This window comes from Schistocerca nitens, chromosome 2 (genome assembly GCF_023898315.1).
Source record: "Schistocerca nitens isolate TAMUIC-IGC-003100 chromosome 2, iqSchNite1.1, whole genome shotgun sequence".
In the NCBI taxonomy this organism is placed as follows: Eukaryota; Metazoa; Arthropoda; class Insecta; order Orthoptera; family Acrididae; genus Schistocerca; species Schistocerca nitens.
The window spans coordinates 339,964,955-339,991,879 of NC_064615.1; the positions used below are offsets into that span (position 1 = coordinate 339,964,955).

The window sequence follows — 26,925 nt, forward strand, 5'->3', positions numbered from 1 at the left end:
TTATCTCAGATCAAGGTTGGTTGGTCAGTTTTGTGGAAGGAGACCAGACAGTGTGGTCATTGGTCTCATCGGATTAGGGAAGGATGGGGAAGGAAGTCGGCCGTGCCCTTTCAGAGGAACCATCCCGGCATTTGCCTGGAGTGATTTAGGGAAATCACGGAAAACCTAAATCAGGATGGCCGGATGCGGGATTGAACCATCGTCCTCCCGAATGCGAGTCCAGTGTCTAACCACTGCGCCACCTCGCTCGGTATATCTCAGATCAACCTGCACTTGTCATTGTGATATGGCATGACCCCATAACTACTTTTCAAGTCTTCCAAAAAGGCTCTGAACTGGTGATGTTTGAGAGCGTGATTGTGGATGGAATTTGCTGCTCGAGTCACCACACTCATTGCTTTCCTCATGTTCACACACAGAAATGCTGTTTGAGAAAGTAGTTTATCGCAAAACTGTGATGTGACATAGGAAACAATTTCAGTATCTACTATAAAAGTGCCAAGAAATTGATTTTTTGGTCAAGCACAGCAGCTGCACCATCTGTAGCCATGAAAGTGAGATTCTTCCACTGCAGACCCCTACTGTCAATACTCACTTGCACATCAGTCCCTACTGTAGTGTCTGCCACTGGAATCAAAGACAGTAGCAATTCTATAATGAATGCAATGATAAGCTACTCTGTGAATGTAAACTGGCAACTGAGCAGAATCAGAAATGTCTGTGTGTTCATCCATCATCAAAGAAAATACAATAAATTTTTTGCAAGAATCATTACCTTATCTGAAACACTATTGGCTGTTTCTTGAATTCTGCACTGAACAGTTGAACAAGAGGGACTAGTTGCTTGAAACTCTTCACATCTTTATAAATTCTCCTTCAGTGAGACTGTGTGATGCTTTGCCAGTTTGGAAAACGTGATTCTACATAACTCCAGAAAAGTGTTGTGTCCCTATGCATGTTTCACAGATGAATGATACTTGCAGCTAAAACAAAGTTATAACATAAGGTGTTGAATGTCAAGGTATTGTATTGGTTTGTTCTTTTTATTTTCATGTGGCAAGCCATGTTAGGGACAAAGCACATCCTCAAGATGGGATGCGAATTGCAGTTACTTAGTGAGAGGAAGTATATGCACAGATGTGATGTGCAAGCTCAGCAGCCTATGTTGATGTAGAGTGTCATCCCAAGAATCAGTGACCAAAGAAAGCAAGGTAAGTTGTTTTTGCAGTCTTCAGACCAAAGACTGGAGCTTATTCATCTCCGCAACTACTACATTCTATATCCTACTGAATCTGCTTACTGTATTCATCTCTTCGTCTCCCTCTACAATTTTTATCTCCTACACTTTGCTCCAGTAGTAAGTTGTGATCCCTTGATGTCTCACAATGTGCCCTATCAACTGATCCTTTCTTTTGGTCAAGTTGTGCCACAAATTTCTTGTCTCCCCAATTATATTCCGTATCCTCTCATTAGTTACACGATCTACTCATCTAATCTTCAATATTCTTCTGTAGCAATATATTTTGAAAGTTTCTATTCTCTTTTTGTCTGAACTGTTTATCACCCATGTTTAATTTCCATACATGGCTACGCTTAAATCTATGTCCATTGTTAACAAAGTTCTCTTCTTCAGAAATACTTTTCTTGGCATTGCCAGACTACATTGTATATCCTCTCTACTTTGGAAATCATTAATTATTCTGCCCAAATAGCAAAACTCATCTACTACTATAAGAGTCTCATTTCCTAATCTGATTCCCTTAGCATCGTCTGATTTAATTCGACTAAATTTCATTATCCTTGTTTTTCTTTTGTTGATGTTCATCTTATACCCACCTTTCAAGCCACTATCCATTCCGTTCAACTGCTTTTTCAAGTTCTCTGCTGTCTCTGACAGAATTACGATGTCAACAATAAACCTCAAAGATTTTATTTCTTTTCCCTCAACTTTTAATTTCTACTCCAAATTTTTCTTTGGTTTCTTTTACTGCTACGACCCTGTCTCACTCCCTCTCAGGTGCTCCTTTCCTTTCATGCCCCTCGACACTTATAACTGCCATGTGGTTTCAGGTCAGCTTCTATCAGTTTTTCCATTCTTCTGCCAAGAATTCGTGTTAGTATTTTGCAACCATGACTTCTTAAATGGACAATCCATAATATTCACGTGTCAGCACCTGCTTTCTTTGGAATTGGGATTACTGTATTCTTCTTGAAGTCTCAAGAGTATTTCACCTGACTCATGCATCTTGCACACCAGATGGAAAAGTTTTGTCAGGGGTAGCTCTCCTAAGGCTATTAGTAATTCTGACAGAATATTGTGTACTCCTGGAGCCAGTTTCGACTCAAATCTTTCAGAGCTCTGTCAAATTCTTGTTGCAGTATTGTATCTCCTATCTCATCTTCATCTACATCCACTTCCTTTTCTATAATATTGCCTTCAAGTTTATCTCCCTTGGACAGACCCTCTATATGTATGTACATATTGAACTGGGGATGTAGAAGTGATGGAGAAGCTACATCCCTGCCACAGCCCTCAGTAGTACACAACCCCACAACAGGCTACAGCAGCCCACTCACCCCACCACTGCCTCACACTGAACCCAGGGTTATTGTGAGGTTCGACCCCCAGTGGAGCCCCCCTCCGGGAATGTCTCATTCCAGACGAGTGTAACCCCAATGTTTACGTGGTAGAGTAATGATGGTGTATGTGCACATGGAGACAGTGTTTGCGCAGCAATCGCTGACATAATGTAACTGAGGCTGAATAAGGGGAATCAGCCCGTAATCGCTGAGGCATATGCAAAACCACATTAAAAACCATTCACAGGCTGGCCGGAACACCAGACCCTCGACACTAATCCACCGGGCACCGGCACCCTTTCCCACTCAGGAAGCAGTGCTTTAGACCGCACAGCTAGCTCAGTGGGCAACCATCTATATACCTGTCCCACCTTTCAGCTTTCCCTTCTGCTTACTGGTTTTCCATACGAGCTCTTGATATTCACACAACTGCTTCTCTTTTCATCACAGGCCTCTAAGTTTCCTGTGGGTAGTATCTATTTTTTCCCTACTGAAATCTGCTTCTACATCCTTACATTTGTCCTCAGCCATTCCTGCCTAGCCATTTCACACTTCCTGTCAACCTCATTTTTTGGTGTATTCCCTTTTGCCTGCTTCATTTGCTGCATTTTTACATTTTCTCCTTTTATCAATTAAATTCAATGTCTCTAGTGTAATCCAAGGATTTCTACTAGGTCTTGTCGTTTTACTTGTTGATACTCTGCTGCCTTCATTATTTCATCTCTTCTACTGTATTCCTTTCCTAATGCCCTGTATGGCTGTTTCTTTCAACATATCCAGGTCTTGTCTGCTTAATTTCTACCTTTTTCCAAATTCTTCAGTTTTAATCTACAGTTCATAACCATTAAATTGTGATCAGAATCCAAATCTGCCCCTGGAAATGTTTTACAATTTAAAACCTGGCTAAAAATTCTCTCCCTTACCATTATATAATCAATTTGAAAGCAATGTATACAATCTCTGTAAAACAATCAGTCAATTCTTATTCTGAACTCCGAGTATGTAACTAGTGTTTGTTATCTTGAATACAGAAAAAAAAACTGCATGTTATTTTGAAGACTATACGGACAATATAAACCCAACCGCATAGCTGCATGTGTTAGCACGCTGCTTCTGGGACTTAGGGAGGTATGCTGGCCCCAGATTGAATATGCTTGGAGGATTAATGTCAAAAGCCGATGTGCCAGCGAGCCTAAAATGGGTTTTTAGGTGGTTTCCCACAACCAAATGGTGAATACCGGGCTGGTACCCATGTCCCACCTCTGTTACACAATTTGCAAACATTTCCAAAACATTCACTTTTTTCTACATGGGATAGCACTAGACACAGAAAGATGCGGTACATAACTTCAATCCCAGGTGGAAGGCTGAGGCAAGGCGTGCAACAGGAAGGGTATGCGGACACACTCTATAGTCAAATCCATACATTAACATGCTGATCCAGTGAAGATACAGGGTAAAGGGTAGGAAAAAGAAGAAGAAGAAGGAGGAGGATATGGAAGACATATTTATCATCCAGCATAAGGACGAGGAGAAGTCCTGGATTGCATCAACAGCGATTGTCATCTAAGAAATCTAAGGAAAAAAGCACAATAATCCTCTACTTACTGAAGTAGAGCCCTGATGCCGGCTACTAGCGCTTTTTCCTTGCTGTTTTACAAGATAAGTAATTTAGCTAGTAATTAATCGTTTTTGCTGTCTATTCTATAGAATTTACATGAATTAGTGTCAGTTATACGTGATAAATTAAAGGTTTCAGTTTTTATTTGCGCCTGAATAAGATAAGCAAAATTTTTATTTAAGACAGCTCCAGGTGTACGCAAACGTTTGTTTACATTCTTAACTGACTTTAAATATGCGGGATTACAAATTAATTCAGTGCAAAATACTCAGTATTTGCGATTACTAGTGTCATTTAGGCTCGATACACTGAAGGTAGCAGTTTTTATACGTTTTATTAGGTTATTTTTCGTGTGAACGTAAATTATCAATATGAGGGTTAATCAGTTTAAGTTAGTGTACAATGCTCAGTATTCACATTTATTAGTGTCATTTAGACTCGATACATTGAAAGTAGCAGTTTTTATACGTTTTATTAGGAACAGTGATACTGACAGTGATTTCTAACCTCACTTGTATACGTTTGACTAGCGCAACCCGCGGCCGTTAATAGTTAAGCAAATGTAAAATATATGGTAAATCAGTATTAGACTACAACATCGGAGTAAATCAGTGTTACAATACAACTTCTGAGCCCTTCTTACATACGGTTCGGTTAGCAGAAAGCTAAAACTCACCTCACCGTCTGCTTAAATTCCTTAGCTTGTTGTAGGCTTTAGTGATAGTGTACTGTAAGCCCATTGGTTCCTATAAAGTGGAATTCATATTTGTGCTTTACATTATGAACTCTTATTGTTAGCTTAAGGTTACGTTTTGTACCTGCATCTGTCAGTGTACAATACCCAGTGTTTACATTTATTAGTGTCATTTAAACTCGATACGTTTAAGGTAGCAGTTTTTATAGTTTTATTAGGTCACTTTCGCGTGTACGTAAATGCTTGTTTAAATTACAAATACGAGGCATAATCAGTAGGTGCAGCTTACCGTAGGTCACTGTTTAATTTGTTTATCATATTCACTAGATAGCCCCTCGCAGTTTACTGTAGGTCATTGTCTTATTCTTTACTATTTACTAAATAGCCCCTAGCAGGAAAATAAGCACCAGATCTCGCTTCTACCATAAATTTTTATTTTCATTATTGAGTGTCCTTTCTGCCAACTAGAGTGTAGCTGTTAACCTTGAGTGGCAGTAGGTTTCCTTAAGTTTTTTTTAATTGTAAATCCAGTTATTAGCTAGATGGATAGGGACTGTGTCTGTTGTGTGCAGGTGGAGGAGGAGTTGGCCACAGACCAAACGCAGCTGGAAGCTCCAGAGGGCCACCTTGAGGTGCGGCGGGGATGGGGTGCCTGGGGCAGCCTCTGCTGTACTAGATGTGCAGGGGGGGATGTCACAGCTCTCTGTCACTGAGCCGATCTCAGGTGCGAACTAGCCGGCCGGCCCACTCTCACCTCAGTGTGGGTGGCAGACTGTGTTGAGGTCTTGGGCCTCAAGGCGAAGGCTGCAAAGGGGACGCAGGCTACTGCCAAATCCCATGCACTTTGCTAATAGATTTAGTGTGCTATCTGATGCTGGAGGGGTGGGGGGGGGGGGGGCTGAGTCGGATCACAATGCACCTCTGCCAGGATAGGGGCCACTCCTTCAGCAAGGTCCGGACAGGCATGTGGGGGTAGGAGTTTGTTAGTTATTGGGAGCTCCATTGTTACGCGGGTCATGAAGTCCCTCAGGAACATAGCTGCTAGGGCAGGGAAGAAGTCCATTATTCACTCGGTGTGCTTGCCGGGGGGCCTTGTCCGGGATGTGGAAGAGGCTCTTCCGGCAGCTATCGAGCGTGTGGGGTGCAGCCAGCTGCAGATTGTTGCACATGTCGGCACCAACAATACCTGCCGTCAGGGATCCGAGGAAATATTTGGGTCCTTTCAACAGCTGGCTAAATTGGTGAAGGCGGCCTCCATCTCTTGAGGAGGACCGGGGTCCTCTGGTTTGGAGAATCTAAACCAGAGGCTATGTCAACTCTGTGATGAAAATGGTTGTAGATTCCTCGACCTACGCTATGGGGTGGAAGGTTGTAGGATGCCCCTCAATAGATCGGGGGCGCACTACACGCAGGAAGCAGCTACATGGGTAGCGCAGTACTTGTGGTGTGCACGTGCGAGTTTTTTGGATTAGGTTCCTCCCCACGGGAAACAAACTGCTGGCCTGAAAAATTACCAGTTCGTGACACTGATGTGGGTGTGCCAACTGTAAAAATTGTTAGTTCGCCTAAACAGGTCATTCCAAAGGATTTAAATATGCTTAATCTCATGTTAGTAAATTGTAAAAGTGTCTGTAGCAAGATCCCCGAGTTAATCTCCTAAATAAACAGTTGTTGTTGTTGTGGTCTTCAGCCCTGAGACTGGTTTGATGCAGCTCTCCATGCTACTCTATCCTGTGCAAGCTTCTTCATCTCCCAGTACCTACTGCAACCTACATCCTTCTGAATCTGCTTAGTGTGTTCATCTCTTGGTCTCCCCCTACGATTTTTACCCTCCACGATGCCCTCAAATAAACAGTAGCAATGCCAATATTGCATTAGGTACCGAAAGCTGGTTGAAACTGGACATAAAAAGCAGTGAAATTTTGAACTCGGATTGGACAATGTTTAGGAAGGATAGGACTGATGCTATGGGAGGTGGTGTGTTCATTGCAGTTAAAAGCTGTTTAAACACAGTTGAGATCAATACTGGGTCGGACTGTGAAATAGTCTGGATAAAGCTGTCAGTCAGACGAGGATTGACCATTGTATTAGGATGTTTTTATAGACCACGTCGCAGAACGTTTCACGGAAAGTGTTGAGTACATAGGAAGTAAATATCCAAATTATCTATTAGTTACAGGTGGAGATTTTAATCTAGCATTCACTGACTGGGAAAATTACACATTTATCACAGGGGGCAGAAGCAAAGATTCATGTGAAGTTATTCTAGGAGCGCTCTCAACTTACAACCCTGAGCAATTGGTTAGAAAACCAACTCGAGATGGGAACATATTAGTAAAGCTAGTTCGCGTCCGTAGTTGAAAACTACACGTGCACCCTGGGTAACGCTAAATGAACTAGCATCATACTAGCGACCAGACAATTGGTAAACAATCTCCTGGTCATAATCAAATCACGATGACTCACAGAAAACGGAATGCTGAGTGTCCTTCTGAGGGCAACTTGATTAGATAGCTCGGACCGATCGTACAAGTCTGCCAACTTAATATTGAAGGCATAAGTAAAGCCAAATGCCAATACATGCATAAAATTTTAACATTGTACAACATTGACATAGTTGCAATCCAGGAGACCCATACAGAAAACCATGAGCAGCTAAGATCAAGAGGTAAAATAACAGGCTATGACCTGATAGGTGCTACACATCATCACAGGCATTATGGTACAGCAATGTACATTAGAAAGGACATAGAGGATGCAATCCTTATTTCTACATCTACCACATGTGATATCCACGAAGTTACTGTAAAAGTAGGTGAACTAACAGTAAACAACAACTACAAACCTCCAGGCCACTCGTGGCCTCCACAAGTTCTACAACCCCTGCCTCACCCCAGAATATATGTGGGTGACTTCAACAGCCACCACGAACTGTGGAAATACCGCACATCTGACCAGAATGGTGAAGACTTGGTGAAATGGGCTGAAGATTGCAATACACAGCTAATCTTTGACGCCAAATACCAAAGTACATTTAAGTCAGCTGTATGTGGAACTGAAACCCACCCTGATCTATGCTTTGTTACGGCTGACACTAATAACAAACCTATACCAGCCTCCCGCAGAATACTTGGGGACTTCCCTTACTCCCAACATCGTCCAGTGCTCATAGAAATAGGCCTTACTATCCCCCTAATTTCCTCGTATCCTCGGCCCAGATGGAACTTTGGGAAAGCGGACTGGGCTACTTTCTCAGAAAAACTTGATAAACACCTTGGATGGATACCTCCAACTTATAAAAATTGCAAAAGATTTGTGGGAGCAGTCATCAGCTCAGCTAAGAACAGCATTCCCCGGGGATTTAGAAAAGAATATGTGCCGGGGTGGAACGAAGAGAGTGAGTGCCTCTATAAACAGTTCCTAGAGCATGGGGATTGCAGATGACTTATTGCACAGTCTGGACGCTGCCAGGTGCACTAAATGGATAGAGACTGTTGAGGAAATGGGCTTCACAAAATCAAGCAGAAAGGCGTGGTCACTACTTCGGAAGCTTGGTGGCAGTAGCAGGAACAAATGACCAACCAGCTCTATTTCTCCAAACACAGTTGTGGCGCACATCAGTAAAACCTCTAGAGCTCCAGGGGATCGAGCTCATACCATAAAAGTTAAAAAGGAACTTAAAAAGTTGAAATCTTTAGTAGGAAACAATTCACTACACTCACAGCCCTTCTCAATCGAAGAGATAACACTGGCTCTGTGAGACATCAAGCCACAGAAAGCCCCAGGTTTTGATGGAATTCATCCAGAGTTTCTGATTCACTGCGGTAAATTTGCAAAATTATGGCTTGCACAGTTCTTCTCCAGCATGATGGAAACTGGAAGAATACCAAATACCCTTAAGAAAGCAAAAATCATAGCGATACTGAAACCAGGTAAACCGAATGACCAACCAAACAGCTACCGCCCAATTGCCCTTCTTAGCATGATCTACAAACTACTGGAGAGACTTATATGTAACAGAATAAGTCCACATATCCTAAAGTGTATCCCTGTGGAACAAGCAGGCTTCCGGCCAAACAGGAGCTGCACAGATCAAGTCCTCTCACTAACTTCCTACATCGAGGCAGGCTTCCAAAGACAAGAAAAAACATCCGTGGTATTTATAGACCTGACAGTGGCTTATGATACTGTATGGAGGCAAGGCCTGATTTACAAACTACTCCGCATCGTGCCATGTTTGAAAGTGGCTAACCTTATCAACGAGATGCTCTGCAACAGACCATTCCAGGTGATACTTGGAAACTATAGGAGCAAAACAATTAAGCTCAATAATGGCTTGCCCCAAGGATCAGTCCTGGCATGTATATAGCCGATATGCCTAATACTAAATCTGAAAAGTTTGGATATGCAGATGACTGAGCCATAGCTACACAACATCAAGATATGGAGCATACTGAGACTGTCCTGACAAGTGACTTGTCCTTGCTGGGAACGTACTTTCGTGAATGGAGACTACAACCTAGTCCAACTAAAACTGAGGCTGTGTGTGTTTCCACCTGAATAATAAATTGGCTAACAGACGCCTTAAGATATATTTTGATAACAATATTCTGCCTTATAATAAAAATCCAAAATACCTGGGAGTGACATTAGATAGAACCCTGAGCTACAAACAACACCTCATCAACACTGCTGCAAAAATCCGTACTAGGAACAATATCATTCAGAAACTATGTGGTACCAGCTGGGGCTCCTCCACCTCTACCTTGCGATGCTCTGCTTTGGGACTTGTCTACTCAGTGGCAGAGTACTGTTCCCCTGTTTGGCTAAAGAGCGCTCACACCAAGATGGTGGACACAGTACTGAACCAAACTATGAGGATTATTTCAGGTACAATAAAATCAACCTCCATTCACTGGCTACCTGTACTGAGCCACATACCACCACCTTACTTACGAAGAGAACATGCGCTTCTCAGAGAATTTAAAAAAATACAAGACAACCCGCAACTTCCGATTCACACTTTGAGCAATGGCATTGACAGAGTTAGATTTCGCTGTAGACATCCACCTCTTATAAGGGCCAAAGATCTGGAGGAAATGGTTTCTGTCTTGAAGAACGCTGGAAAGTGGAATGGGAAGAATCAGCACCACCACAGGTAAACATCTTACCAAAACCGTCGAACAGACCTCCAGGCTTTGGCTTAACACACAAAACCTGAACCATCCTCAACACGATCAGGACGGGCCACGGTCGATGTGCGGACACTCTACACAAATGGGGAAGAGCACCATCCCCAAAGTGCAACTGCGGCGCTGAGAAGCAGACGATCCGGCACATCATTGCAGAGTGCCCTCTGAGAGCCTACTCAGGTCAAAGAACGGACTTCCTGGATGCGACTCGAAGTGCAGTTCAATATATTAAAAACCTAAATGTTAATTTGTAATTATATATATGTTGTTCATGACATAACTGTATTTAATTCTTTATGTCTTGTTTTTTAGTGCCAAAGTTATAAAGTTATTGTAGCAGCTTATTTCTCTATAAACGTGATTTGTACTTGCCATACGCTAAATAAATAGTATCTTGGCAACAAACAGACCTGATCTTTTTGAGGAAGTTAATCTAGAAGAAGGTATTAGCGACCATAATGTCGTTGTGGCTTCTATGACAGTGGAAGTTGCAAAAAAACCAAAGAAACAGTGTAGAGTTTTCTTGTTTGGAAAAGCAAATAAAAGTGCCATTAATGAATATCTTCATAATCAGCTCCAAGCACTCACCACGGGACACAAAGATATTGAGCATCTTTGGTCGGAATTTAAAGGTATTGTCCACCATGTGCTGGAGATGTATGTACCTAGCAAACGTATAGGGGAGGGAAAGGATCCACCTTGGTACAAAAACATATTAGGAAGTTGCTGAGAAGGCAGAGAATTTTGCACAGTCATTTTAAACGTAGTCACTGTCCCGCCGACAAACAGAAATTATGCGAAATGAAAGCAGCTGTCAGAAGGACAATGAGAGAGACTTTTAATGAAGTTGAAAGCAATATTTTATCTGCGGATTCTAAAAATAACCCCAAAAAATTTTGGTCGTACGTAAAATCTACGAATGCTACAAATAATTCAATACCTTCTCTTGCTGTCAGTATGGGTAATGTAACTGATGATGATAAACATAAGGCCGAAATTCTAAACCTAGCTTTCAAAAACTCGTTTACGATAGAGGACTGCAGCACCATTCCCCCTTTCAATTATCGAACAAATGAAAGGATGGCTGATATAGTGTTTAGTGCATCTGGTATTGTAAAACAGTTAAGATTCTTAGACACCAGGAAGGCATCTGGCCCAGACAGTATCCCCGTAAGATTTTATGTTGAATATGCTACAAATATAGCACCATTCTTATCCGGCATCTATCAGAGATCATTGGAACGGCGGGAAGTTCCACGGGACTGGAAGAAGGTCCAGGTCATAGCAATCTATAAAAAGGGTAGAAAATCGGATGCCCACAATTACCGGCCAATTTCACTGACATTGATTTGTTGTAGAATCATGGAACATATTTTGTGTTCAGACATAATGACCTTTCTAGACTCTGAGAAGCTCATCTGCAGAAACCAGCATGGTTTTAGGAAACAGTGGTCATGCGAGAAACAGCTGGCCCTCTTTGTGCATGATATACACTAGATACCGGCTCCCAGGTTAATGCCATATTTCTCGACTTTCGAAAGGCGTTCGACTCAGTTCCGCACTGTCGCTTGCTACAAAAAGGGTGTGCTTTAAGTCTATCCGATGACATGTGCGGTTGGATAGAAAGTTTTCTAACAGACAGGGAGCGGTATGTTGTCCTGAACGGGGTGACTTCAACAGAAACAAGCGTAACTTCAGGTGTGCCCCATGGCAGCGTAATAGGTCCTCTGCTTTTTACGCCTTACATAAACGATCTTGTTGATGGTATTGACAGTGGCCTTAGACTGTTTGCCAATGATGCTATAGTTTACAGGAAAGGAGTATCACACCAAAATTATGAACAAATCAATGAGGATTTGCAGACAATAAATGCGTGGTGTAATGACTGGCAGTTATCTTTCAATATTAGTAAGTGTAACCTACTGTGCATAACAAGGCGAAAATCCTCATTAATGAACAAGTACAAAATAAATGCCCAGTCTTTGGAAGCAGTAATGTCCGTCAAGTATCTGGTTGTGATTATTCGAAATGATCTCAAATGGAATGATCAGATTACACTAGTAACAGGTAAGGCGAACTCTAGACTGCGGTTTATTAGTAGAATCCTGGAGCAATGCAGTCCTTGAACAAACGAAATAGCTTCCAAATTGTTAGTTCGTCCAGTCTTTGAGTACTGTTCGTCTGTAAGGGACCCTTATCAGCTGGGTCTGATTCAAGAGATTGAGAAGGTCCAAAGAAGAGGGGCAAGATTCGTGACTGGTACATTTAGCCATTGCGACAGCATTACAAATCTCATAGAAAGTTTGAAGTGGGACACACTTGCAGATAAACGATGCACTAAATGTAAAGGGCTGCTCACTAAATTCTGAAATCCGATCTACACCGAGGATGTAGAGCATATATTATTACCACCAACTTTCAAATCGCGCAATGATCACCATTCAAAGATAAGGGAAATAAGAGCTCATACTGAGGCGTTCAGACAGTCGTTTTCCCCTCGCGCGATCCATGAGTGGAACAGAAGGGGGGATATATGACTTTGGCACGAATTGTGCCCTCCGCCACACACTGCTTGGTGGCTAGCAGAGTATACATGTAAATGTAGATGTACAAGTATAAATCTTAACTATGAAATCTGATGGTAACACTACAGAAAGCAATATGGTAACTTGCTCAAACTGTACATGCATTTGTTGAGCTTTCATCCTGAAAACATTTCATTCTGAAAACAAATATTTATTTTCATAGTGGAAATGCTGAGGAAAAGTCTTCAGACATTTATTTCTCTGCTCCCACATATGATGAATACTTAATTTCAGTCACATAACTTAACAGTGTTTGCTTTAATTTTTGCAACTCCGCTTCTTGCTTTTCACCTTCTAAGTGTACATATTGTTTTGCACAGAAGATATTGTAATGTAGGGTGAAGGCTCTAGTTTTGGCCACTACCCCACTTATGACCACCTCGATGTCAAAGGTTAATTTTTAAGCTTCTCTGGAATACCAGCCAGTTCTACCATAGATTATAATAAACTTTGTGAAAGGCTCTATTCATTTGTCTACATAATCATTCTTTTGTCTGTTTTTGTTTGGAGACACCATTTTGTGAAATGATCAGTGTTGAAGAAGCTGGGTTTTGCAGAAGTTTTCTTTAAGCAACACATGATCTGTTTTTTTGTATTTTACATGTTTAAATAAAACATCAGAAGAAACTTAATCTTTTCAGAGGTAAGATAAGACATCATACTTTCATTTCTGTTAAGTTTTATATGGCTCAGACTAAAAACATGTTATCAAAAGTATGTGGCCATTAACAGATCCACATTTAGCCCTGGTTCCGGGTTATGGCCACGCATGTGGCCATAAGTGGAGACATATATGTATCCTGTTTTGGCCACTTCTAAAAACTGATACAAAAACGTCAATATTGATGTTCTGTCCTACATTACACTAGGCTAATTTTATTTAAATAGGCTTATTAAAAGATTTTTGGTATTTTTATATAAATACATACCGGATTGAAACTTCCTGGCAGATTAAAACTGGGTGGCAGACCGAGACTTGAACTCGGGACCTTTGCCTTTCGCAGGCAAGTGCTCTACCAACTGAGCTACCCAAGCACAACTCACGCCCCGTCCTCACAGCTTTACTTCTGCCAATACCTCGTCTCCTACCTTCCAAACTTAACAGAAGCTCTCCTGCGCTCCTTCATCAATATTGACATATATTCAACACACAGCAGCATTTTACAAAATACAGATATTCCTTCAACACCCACCAACAGTCTTATTCCTGCAGATATATCAACAACCCACAATAGTATTTCACATAATTCAGGTACTCCAACTTCCAACCATAGTCCATCTTCAGCGCGTATCCAAGTGACACCACCAAAATCATTAGCAACAGTTTTTGAAGGTGTTATCACTTGGCCAAGACCCAAAGAACGAGGCACAAAAAGAAAGAAAGAACACCCACCCACTGTTGTGACTAGTGACAAGTGGGTGGAATATCCTGAACTGAAGGAAAAAGAGAAGCAAGAGAAGGAGCAGGAAAAAAGGAAGAGAAAAGCTATGGAGGAGTTAAAGTCCAAAGAGCAGCACTTGGCATTATCTTCTTGTAAAAAAGGGGAAAACAAGAAACAGACAAGAGTTAAGTGATACGCCGACAAGTTCTTCCGAGAAAGAAGAACGGACAGACAGTGGAAGCAGTTTAGATGACTACGTAGAAGGAGATGAAGATGATATACCAGAAAATGTGAAACTATCTTCGAGTGAGAATTTGAAAGTAGGGGACTTTATTTTGGGAAAATTTAGTTTAACAGGAAATAGAACAACAAGACCTACAATTTTTAAGTATGTATCTGTAATTTTGAAAGTGCTTTCTGATTCTGAATATGAAATTCAGTGCCTAAAAAGTTCTAATGTTCAGAAAACTTGTTTCGAATACGTTGAAAATGATGTTTCGACTAGAACGGGTGAAGATATTATAGGGAAACTGCCAGATCCAGTCTTGATGCAAGAAGGACGTTCATTAAAAACAAAGTTTCCTGGTTCCATTGATACTCGTAAGAAATAAACTTGTCTGGAAGTTGATTTAAGTAATTACTGGGACAATACTTTGCCTAATGATTTTTTTTTCTGTTCATTCAGTTGCTGTACCTTTTACCTATTTGATGTATGTTTGTTGTTTTATATACTTGTATAAAGCACAAATTACCTTCTGGCACATGGATTAACAGTTATTTTAGCCATAGCTTTATTATAATATGGAGTGGCCATAAGTGGGGAAACAACTGGCCAAAACCGGGGAAATGCGCCATTTATTTTTCAATATTTTTTTCTGCTTTTGTTATACAACTTAGAATATTTGTTTTTACATGGTTGTAACGTGTAGACTTTGAAGCAATAGATACGATTTTTTGAAGTAATTTGTATACTTTCTTCCTATAGTAAAAATGTGATGTATCTCAAATTTCCCTTAATGTGGCCATAACTGGGGCCTCAACCCTAGTTGTAAGTTTAATTTTTTCTTTGTGTTCAGAGTTTTCAAGCACCCTAAATACCACAGCGTGTATCATAAATGTAGGCATCCTGCATCAATGTTTTGTAAACTGATGTTAGAGTGTCCTAAGTTCCTACATTGGTCACCACGCTGGTGTTCATCGATCTGAAAAGAGTTTCTGTTCACTTTATGCACTGTGCTATAATTATATTATGTTCATGTCTAATGCTACAGGGAACCTAACACATGGTCATTGCTCTGAAACTGTGCTCTGTTTCCACTTCCATGCACTACATCTGACCACCTAATTCTATTGTGACCATTCACTTCCCAAGCAAAAAGTGAGCTTTAGTGCTTGTGCTCACCTAGCAGCCTCCTAAACATGTCCAGTCTAGCTTACAAAGAGGCAGCAGTCATTATATTCCCAGTAAGTGGGGCATTCCCAATTCCTATTACTCACAATTTTTAAAATTCTCAAATACTTTGGAGACATTAAAATATTTTATTAACTACACTAAATTACATACCAACATATCACAAACTTTCGTCAGATCATTAATCAAGGGCTGCAGGCCATCTGGATAAACTGGCTCACAGTTGCGCACGTGGCTCTCCTTCCTGCGTGAAAAAAAATTCTGTTTAGATTGTCTCATAACATATTATATTTATTACTTGTAGAAGGAAAAGGCCTTAAAAAAATGTGGGCAAACAGAGATAGAGAAACAACATCTATTCACCAGGTGGCAGAAGACTAATTCAAGAGGAAAAAGCTGAGAAACTTTAGCTTTCAGACTCGTGTGTTATTCATATTGTAAAAGTAAACAGAAAATTAAAAAAATTAGTATGTATCTTGATTTGGTGCAAAAATAATTCACTATCTTTAATCATGGGAGACAGGGTAGAGGAGAAGAAAAATATAATCAATTAAATCTGTCCCATCTGTGTGTATTAGTCTGCTGTCATCTGCTAAGCCAAAGTTTTATCTTTCTTCACTTAATGTACAAGTAGAAATGTAAAAAATCAACCATGTGAATGGTAAGACAAACAAACAACTTATCAAATGTGACACCTAAGAGTGTGTGTGTGTGTGTGTGTGTGTGTGTGTGTGTGTGTGTGTTTGAGAGGCTGTTCACAGGTTGAAAAAAAATTATTTTAAAAACATTCCTATTAGCGTGAGCTTAAGCATGTAACAGCTAAAAATCACATTAGAAGTAAAATATTGGTAATGATCAGACGGCTTGTGAAGTAGCTGTATCAGACTACTGTAATATGGACATCGTTTTCTGCATAGTAAGCGATGCTACATCACACCAGCTACCATTGGTTCTATCTAAAATAAACTTTGTATACTTAGATCTACACAATTTTGGTATGGCTGCTGACACAAGAATTAGGCCTAATATACATTGCAATAACATACATAATAGTGGTTAGCTAAGTAGTCGGTTTTATTTGTACTTCAATAACATATTCACACATTTAAACAATCACAAAATATCTCTATCAGACTTTACACAGAATTTGTGGCTGATCACTGTGGACCTTTAAAGGAGTATCACATTCTGAGATCAAATGTGATAAGGTATCTCGAACAGAATGACCTCCTACTTGCAAACTCACATGGATTCCAAAAACATCAATCATGTGAAATGTAGTTCGCACTGTTCTCATGTGAAATCCACAAAGCCATTGGTCAGGGAAGTCAGGAGGTTCCAGTATTTTTTGATTTCCTAGAAGTATTTATCTCAGAACCACATCTACGCTTACTACCAAAAGTATGGTTGTATGGGGTCATCATCATCACCACCACCACCACCACCACCACCACCACCACCACCACCACCAGCCAATTCAATCATTAAATGATGTAGCCTCTTCGAGTGAAATTTATGACTGTATTGAGAGTTTTTTGGGAAGGAGGACAAAGCTTGTCATCTTGAGTGGAGAGTCATTGACACATGCATATGGAACATTTGGGTGTGCTCCAGGGAAATCTTTTGGGCTCCTTGCTGTTGATGTTGCGTTTTAATGAATTTTCAGACAATATCAATATCAACTTTTGACTCTTGGCAGTTGATGAAGCGGTCTAGTCAAATACTTTCAGAAGAAAGTTGTGCAGATAGCCAGTCAGATCTTTCAAGGTGGTGTAAAGAATGGCAACTTTAATACTGTGCACTTCACAAAATGAAAAAAGTAGTATCCTATGACTACAGTATCAATGGTTCAAAGCTGGACTAGGTCAACTTATACAAATATTTGGTGTAACACTTTGTAGGGATACGGATATGGAATAGAATGATCACAAACGCTCAGTTGTAGGTAAGGCAGGTGACTGAATACTGCAGATATATCATCTGCCTGCAAAGGAGACAGTTTACACATCACTCGTGCAGTCCAGCCTAGAAAATGGTGACTAAGAATATACTACAACACTCTATATACTGGATAGGGACTGTGAGGACACAATTAAATTATTTACAGCACAAACAGCTAAGCATTTATACGGTCATTCTTCCTGAACTCCATATGTAAATGGAACTTGTGAAATAGTTCTAGTAACTGGTACAATGGGAAATACCATATACCACATACTTCACAGTGATTTGCAGAGCACAAACTTAAATGTAAAATTTGTGTGTGCACCAAGAAAATGAAAGATTCTGCTAATTGAAACAAGAACTGCTGGTTTTATTAGTATAGCACTCAAGTGTTGTTCAACTGCAAGGATTCATTCATATGTACCCAACACGTGACTATTGCTGTTGTCGTTGTTGTTGTGGTCTACAATCCAAAGACTGGTTTAATGCAGCTTTCAATGCTGTGCTATCCTATGCAGGCCTCTTTATCCCTGAATAACTATTACAACCTACATGTTTCTGAATCTGCTTACTGTATTTATCTCTCTACAATTCTGACCCCCATACTTCCCTCCAATACTAAACTGGTGATTCCTTGACTTCTCAGAATCTCTTCTTTTAGCCAAGTTGTGCCACAAATTTCTTGTCTGCCCAGTACTGTTCAGTACCTCCTCATTGGTTACATGATCTACCCACCTAATCTTCAGCATTCTTCTGCAGCATCGCATTTCAAAAACTTCTATTCTCTTCTTGTCTAAACTCTTTTTCGTCCTGTGCAAACAGCAAGACCTACCAACAATTTTAAGTATCTTGTTTCCAAATCTAATTCCCTCAGCATCATTGGATTAAGTGCCACTATGTTCCATTATCTTTGTCTGGCTTTTGTTGATGTTCATCTTATTCTCCTTTCAAGAGACTGCCTGTACAGTTCATCTGCTCTTACCCACCCTTCGTTGTCTCCAACAGAATAACAATGTCATCAGCAAACCTCAAAGTTCTTATTTCTTCCTCCTGAACTTTAATGCCTACTCCAAATTTTTCTTTTGTTTCCTTTACTGCTTGTTGAATGTACAGATAGAATAACGTCGGGGATAGGCTATGATCATGTCTCACTCCCTTCTCAACCACTGCTTCCCATTCATGCCCCTCGACACTTATAAATAGCCTTTCACTTCCTCCATTTTACCCCTGCAGCTTTCAGAATTTTAAATGGAGTATGGCAGTCAACATTGTCAAAAACTTTCTCTAAGTCTACAAATGCTATAAATGTAGGTTTGCCCTTTTCTTAAACTATCTTCTAAGATAAGTTGTAGGGTCAGTATTGCCTTGCATGTTCCTACATGTCTCCAAACACCACACTGATCTTCCTACTATTTTTTTCATTGTTCTGTAAAGAATTTGTGTTAGTATTATGCAACTATGACATATCAAACTGATTGTTCGGTAATTTTTCACATCTGTCAGCACTTGCTTTCTTTGGAATTGGGATTATTGTATTCTTCTTGAAGTCTGAGGGTATTTTGCGTGTTTCATACATCTTGCACACAAGATGGGAGAGTTTTATTATGTGTGGCTCTCCCAGGGCTATCAGTAGTTCTGACACAGTATCATCTACTCCAGGGGCCTTGTTTTGACTTATGTCTTCCAGTGCTCTGTCAGATTCCTCCCACAGTATCATATCTCTCATCTCATCTTCATCCATGCCCTCTTCCATTTCTGTAATACTGCCTTCAATTTTATCTCCCTTGTACAAACCCTCTATATATTTGTTCCACCTTTTAGCTTTCCCTTCTTTGTTTAAGACTGATTTTCCGTATGAGCTCTCGATATTCATACAGTTGCTTCTCTTTTCACCACAGGCCTCTTTAATTTTCCTGTAGGCAGTATCTATTTTTCCCCTACTGAAAACTGCTTCTAAATCCTCACATTTGTACTGTAGCCATTCCTGCCTAGCAATTTCACACTTCCTGTTAATCTCATTTTTTGGATGTTTGTATTCCCTTTTGCCTGCTTCATTTACTGCATTTTTACATTTTCTCCTTCATTGATTAGATTCAATGTCTCCTGTGTTATCCGAGGATTTCTACGAGGTCTTGTCTTCGTACCTGTTTGATACTCTGCTGTCTTCATAATTTCATCTCTTAAAGCCACCCATTTTGTCTACTACTTTAATTCTTTCACCTGTTCTAATCAACTGTTGCCCAATGCTACCTTTGAAGCTTTCAACAGCCTCTGGTTCTTTCAATGAGTCCCATCTACTTAATTTCCTACCTTTTTGAAGTTTCTTCCGCTTTAATCTACAGTTCTTTAACCATTAAGTTGAGGTCAGAGTCCACCTCTGCCCCTAGAAATGTCTTCCAAATTAAAATCTGGTTCCGAGATATCTGTCTTACCATTACATAATCAATCTGAAACCTTCCGATGTCTCTACATCCCTTCCATGCATACAACCCTCTTTCATGATTTTTAAACCAAGTGTTAGCAATGATTAACTAATGTTGTGTTCTATTATGGGAGGTAAATAACTGCTTCACTGAAAACATTATTGCTTTTGAACAGACATCTGGGATCCATAAGCCAACAAGTTACAATAATTTATAAAAGCACATTATTAACTTGTTATGGAACACATGTATGGGGGGGAGGGGGGGGGCTCAGACCAGGGGCATTTCTAGGATAAAGGGCGTATCGGAGAGTTGATCCCATTCAGCACATTTCAGGGAAGTTGGTGTTCTGAGAGGAGGAGGAGGAGGAGGAGGAGGAGGAGGGGGGGGGGGGGAGGACAGGTATCTAAGCGGCACATTACTGATGCAGCAACTGAATTCATTAGTAGTTCCTTCTGGTATGAAGATCATGCATACCTGTGTATGTCGCAGCTGTAATCGAGGCAAGGCCTAAGGAAGCTTCTGTTAAAATGTAGCACACATGTTCTGCACATGTGATTCCCCCTCTGAATCCACCCAGCTTTCGCTCCCATACAACAAAGTTGGTAAAAGATTGAACGGTGCACAGATAACTTAGTCTTGGTACTGACTTCCTTCTTGCAGAAGAGAGTAGATCGTAGCTGAGCGCTCACTGCATTAGCTTTGCTACACCTCGCTTCCAGTTCTTTCACTATGTTGCCATCCTGTGAGAATATGCATCCTAAGTACTTGAAACTGTCCATCTGTGCTAACTTTGTTCCTCCTATTTGGCACTCAAATCTGTTTATCTCTCTTTCCCACTGACATTACTTTCATTTTGATGATGCTAATCTTCATACCATAGTCCTTACATTTCTGATCTAGCTCTGAAATATTACTTTGCAAACTTTAAATCGAATCTGCCATCACAACTAAGTCATCCACCAACCGCATATGCGAGACTGCTTATTTTGTGTTCACATATCTTAATCTCACCCAGCCAGTCTATTGTTTTCAACATATGATCCATAAATAATATGAACAACAGTGGAGACAGGTTGAAGCCTTGTGTTACCCCTGAAACAACTCTGAACCATGAACTCAATTTACCATCAACTCTAACTGCTGCCTGACTATGTAAAGACCTTTAATTGCTTGCAAAAGTTTGCCTCCTGTTCCATAATCTTAGAACAGACAATAACTTCCTCCCAGGAACCTGGTCATATGCCTTTTCTAGATTTATAAAGCATAGATACAATTCCCTGTCCCACTTGTAACACTTCTCCATTATTTGCCATAAGCTAAAGATCTGGTCCTGACAACCTCTAAGAGGCCTAAACCCACACTGATTTTCATCCAATTTGTCGTCAACTAATATTCGCACTTTCCTTTCAACATTACCTGAGAAGATTTTACCCACAACGTTGATTAAAGAGATACCTCTGTAGTTGTTACAATCTTTTCTGTTTCCATGTTTAATGATTGGTGTGATTACTGCTTTTGTCCAGTCTGATGGAACCTGTCCCGACTCCCACGCCATTTCAATTATCCTGTGTAGCCATTTAAGACCTGACATTCCACTGTATTTGATGAGTTCCGAGTATTTCATCAACCCCAGCCGCTTTATTGCACAGCAATCTATTGACCATTTTCTCCACTTCCTCAAATGTGATACTATTTCCATCATCATTCCTATCCCATTGTACATCGAAATCTGAAACATTACTGATCATATTTTCACCTACATTGAGCAACTCTTCAAAATATGGTTCATGGTGTGGGTTCCTGTTGTCATGTCCTAGTTCATGAATCATGGGCAACGTATGAGCGGCCAAGTAAGTGGTTCTAACAGTTGGGATACCAGTTACTTTGGAATAAGGCTGGGCATCTCGGACATATTCTGAGTCAAGGACACCTTTGTGCTCACATGGCAAAGACTACCATATCAACCGGTTAGTCCCTCAATCGTTAGGGGTAAAACTCAAGTAAGGCTAGCAACCTGCTTCCCTGGTACTTTAAATATGATGCTGGCAACAGTCAGAGAAAAATGCCTTGGACCTTTGGAGGTGACTGAGTCCCACCTCTAATTGACAAACTAGGGACTCCTAAGATACGACTCGGCAAATGAATGGTAACGAGATGGGGAGCTATTAATATCAATGGGGGCTACTCTGGGAAGAAGGTAGAGCTGGCAGAGGCTGCAAGTAAGACGGGGTTGGACGTTTTAGCTGTTAGTGACATTCGGGTAAGGGGTGAGAAAGAAGAGGAAGTGGGAGAATACAAGGTTTGCCTGTCAGGAGTCGAAGCAGGAATAGCACAATGAGGTGTAGGGCTTTAAATCAGGAAAGAAATGGGACCCAGCGTAGTTGCAATAAGGCATGTAAATGAACGACTGATGTGAATAGATTTGACAGTGTCTAGCAAGAAAATTAGGATTGTGTCAGTATATTCGCATTGTGAAGGGACAGATCAAGATAAGATGGATAGTTTTTATGATGCACTCAGTGATGTAGTTGTTAGAGTAAAGGACAAGGACAGTGTGCTGCTCATGGGTGATTTTAATGCCAGGATTGGAAATCTAACAGAAGGGTATGAAAAGGTTATGGGTAAATTTGGAGAGGATATGGAGGCCAACAGGAACGGGAAACAATTCTTGGATTTCTGTGCCAGTATGGGCTTAGTAATCACAAACTCCTTTTTTAAACATAAGAACATTCACTGGTATACTTAGGCCCAGAGACTCAAAGAGCCAACACAGGCGGCAGCTCACCATGCATTTGAGCAAATGTTCGAGCATATGGTTGTGCGTGTGGTCTGGCCCTGAAGCTGTACCATGGCAAAGGGATAGGGCACTGAATGATTCCTGCTCACTGAATGAAGCATTTTGGGGTTCCAGCTGGCGTGCAGTGAAAGATAAGTGCTATCACTTCATTTGATGTTTAAGGACATGAAAAGCTGGTTGATAGTTCTCAGATGCAGAGCAAAATATTTGGTTACAGCATCTGGGCCCGTGAAAACAGCACTGTTCAATGAAATACCATGCACAGTTGCAGAGGACTGATGTCCATACGAGCTACTGTCTGCAAGGCTCCACAACAATACTGTGAGGGTTGCTTGTTACACAGAAGAAAACTATGCGTTAACCTTGTATGACCGATGTAGAGATGACAAAAGAATTCTGTGCTCCTTCCATGAGAAGTGGAAGGAAGAGCACCATGTTGCAGTAACCTTGTTGATTATGCAGAGTTTATTAGATGGGGCAGTAGCCCATCAGATGATGTTCCATTTCTCTGTGAGCAGAGATCTTAATGTGTACCCACAAATCCACACCTGAAATTGGCAAAGCGAATGGGGAGCGAGCACGTGCTCCTCTAGCAAATGGTTAGCCAGTTCATTCCCTGCAATACCCATTACTTGGGACCCAGAGAAAGACAACTGAGCAGGCAGCACGGCGAACACCATGAATATGGAGTCTACGTGAGAGCTCTTTGGGCCATCATCATCATCATCTCAGAGTAGCACTTGGAACCTACATCCCCAATTATTTGCTGGCTGTATTCCAATCTCTGTCTTGCTCTACAGTTTTTGCACTCTACAACTCCCTCTAATACAATGGAAGTCATTCCGTCATGTCTTAACAGATATCCTATCATCCTGTCCCCCCTTCTTGTCAGTGTTTCCCATATTTGTTTCCTCTCTGATTATGTGCAGAACCCCCTTGTTCCTTACCTTATCAGTCCACCTAATTTTCCACATTCATCTGTAGCACCACATCTTAAATGCTTCAATTCTCTTCTGTTCTGGTTTTCCCACAGTTCATATTTTCATATTTCACTACCATACAATGCTGTGCTCCAGACGTACACTCTAGAAATTTCTTCCTCAAGTTGAGGCCTATGTTTGATACTAGTCGATTTCTCTTGGCCAGGAATGCCTTTTTTGCCAGTGCTAGTCAGCTTTTGATGTCTTCCATGCTCCATCCTCATTGGTTATTTTGCTGCCTTAGAAGCATAATTCCTTAACTTCATCTACTTCGTGACCATCATCCTGATGTTAAGTTTCTCGCTGTTCTCATTTCTGCTACTTCTCATTACTTTTGTCTTTCTTCTATTTGCTCTCAATCCATATTCTGTACTCATTAGACTGTTCACTCCATTGAGCATGTCATGCAATTTTTCTTCACTTTCATTCAGGATAGCAATGTCATTAGTAAATCGAACCATTGATATCTTTTCACTTTGTATTTTAACCCCTCTCCTGAATCATTGATTCTTCACTGTGCAGATTGAACAATAGGGGGGGAAAGGCTAGATCTCTGTCTTACCTTTTTCATTCGAGCACTTCATTCTTGGTCGTCCACCCTTACAATTCCCTCTTGGCACTTGTACATGTTTTATATTACCCGTATCTCCCTATAGCCTACTCCTATTTTTCTCAGAATTTCGAACATCTTGCATTACTTTACACTGTCGGATGCTTTTTCCAGTTCAACAAATACGATGAATGCATCTTGATTTTTCTTTATTCTTTCTTCCATTATCAGCCACAACGTAAGAATTGACTCTTGGGTGCCTATACCATTTCTAAAGGCAAACTGATCATCATCTAGCAGATCCTCAATTTTCTTTTCCATTCTTCTGTATATTATTCTTGTCAGCAATAAATGATGATTAATTGAAACCCTCAGCTGCCGACAGGTGTTGTTGATATACCTCGATGGGGACAGCTGAAAATGTGTGTCCCGATCGGGACTCGAACCTGGGATCTCCTGCTTACATGGCAGATGCTCTATCCATCTGATCCAGCGAGGACACAGATGAATAGCGTGATTGCAAGGACTTATCCCTTGCATGCTTCCCATGAGACCCACATTCCCAACCGCCCACAATCTACATACATAATGTTCCTAATAGATATCTGCCCATCCACTCATTACTCGTGCACACTAAGGTGATGATTCATATAAGAGTTCGGGCAACCTGTGGCCGGTAGCTATATAACTATATTTGAAGATAGTAACTGTTCTCGAAAGAACAGATACCATTGATGACCGTGCAGCCTCTCTACAATAAATGATTATTAATTGAAACCCTCAGCTGCCGAAAGGTGTTGTTGATATACCTCGATGGGGACAGCTGACAATTTGTGCCCTGACCGTGACTCAAACCCAGGATCTCCTGCTTACATGGCAGACGCTCTATCCATCTGATCCAGCGAGGACACAGATGAATAGTGCGACTGCAGGGACTTATCCCTTGCATTCTTCCTGTGAGACCCACATTCCCAACTGTCCACAATCTACATACGTAATGTTCCTAACAGATATTTGCCCATCCACTCATTACTTGCGAACACTAAGGTGACGATTCCCGTAAGAGTTCTTGTCAGCGAGTTGGATGCGTGAGCTGTTACGTTGATTGTGTGATAATTCTCGCACTTGTCTGCTCTTGCAGTCTTCGGAAATTTATGGATGATATTTTTCCGAAAGTCAGATGGTATGTCGCCTGACTCATACATTCTATGCACTAATGTGAGTAGTAGTTTTGTTGCCGCCCCCCCCCCCCCCCCAATAATTTTAGAAATTCTGACGGAATGTTATCCATCCCATCTGTCTTATTTGATCTTAAGTCCTCCAAAGCTCTTTTAAATTCTGATTCTAAAACTGGATCCCCTATCTCTTCTAAATCGACTCCCGTTTCTTCTTCTATCATATTAGACAAAGCTTCCCTCTCAGAGGCCTTCAATGTACTCACTCTACCTATCTGCTCTATCCTCTACATTTAACAGTGGAATTCCCATTGCACTCCTAATGCTACCACCCTTGCTTTTAATGTCAGTGAAGTTTGTTTTGACTTTCCTATATGCTTAGTCAGTCCTTCCAACAATCCTTTCTTTTTCAATTTTTTCACACTTTTCATGCAGCCATTTCGTCTTAGCTTCCCTGCACTTATTTATTTCATTCTTTAGAGACTTGTATTTCTGTACTCCTGAATTTCGCTGAACATTTTTGTTTCATCTATTCGGGAGTATTTCTTCTGTTACCCCCGGTTCCATCGCAGTTGCTTTCTTTTAACCTAGGTTTTACTTTCCAGCTTCTGTGATTTCCCTTTTTAGAGATGTCCATTCCTCTTTAACTATACTGCCTATTGAGCTATTCCTTATTGCTGTATCTATAGCCTTAGAGAGCTTCAAGCATGCCTTATCATCCCTTAGTATTCTGTATCCCACTTCCTTGCATACTGATTCTTCCTGACTAATCTCTTGAACTTCAACCTACTATTCATCACTACCACATTGTGATCCAAGTCTATATCTGCTCCTGGGTACGCCTTACAATCCAGTACCTGATTTCAGAATCTCTGTCTCACCATGATGTAATTTAACTGGAATCTTCTCATATCACCCAATCTTTTCCAAGTATACTCTAACGTTTCCGACTTAAAGTGTGAGTGTGAATCTGGGTTATTTCGGTTTATTCCCCCAAACCACCTTCCACTTCTTTATGAGGTGACTTACTCAGAATTTGCAGGCACTCTTCCTTACTGGATAGCTGGCTGCTGGAAACCCACTTGACTTCTTCTCCGTCGAATAATGCTAGGTACATGAATTTTTAGACTCTTTCTACTTATGAAATAAATAGACATACAAACTTTGCTTTTCATCAATTAATTGTATTTGACTTTCATACACAATAAAACTCTCTCTTTCAACATAAATATATAAATTTCGGCAAGTCTCTTGTACAGTTGAACGTCAGAAGCAAATTAAATTACAGTTAAAAGAAAGTTGGCTTTGATACCATAACTTTTCTTAACATAAATCAGAAAATAAATCTTGCTTATAGCAAGGTTATGTCAAGAGTTTTCAAGAGTTCTTTTTCAATTGTCTTTGTTTTAATACCAATAGTCAACGACTAAATAAGCACAGAGCTGCATATAAACTCCATGGTTCTCCATGCAGACTCTCTAAAACATCTATGGATTGCCCGACAGGTACTTGTCAGTGCCGTTCATCTGCTGCATCTACTTTCTTCCCATGACTGATTTTAAATCTGCACATACAAACATGTGACGCA

The 26,925-nt window shown here is 40.6% G+C and overlaps 1 protein-coding gene across 1 annotated transcript in view; it reads right to left on the reverse strand.

The window, feature by feature from the left end:
- LOC126236136 (cyclin-dependent kinase 2-interacting protein-like) overlaps positions 1-26,925 on the reverse strand; it is a 106,534-nt gene that overhangs the window by 55,721 nt on the left and 23,888 nt on the right. The window contains exon 3 of the mRNA XM_049945217.1: positions 15,619-15,709. Coding sequence (XP_049801174.1) covers positions 15,619-15,709 — 91 coding nt within the window. The remainder of the gene's footprint in view (positions 1-15,618; positions 15,710-26,925) is intronic.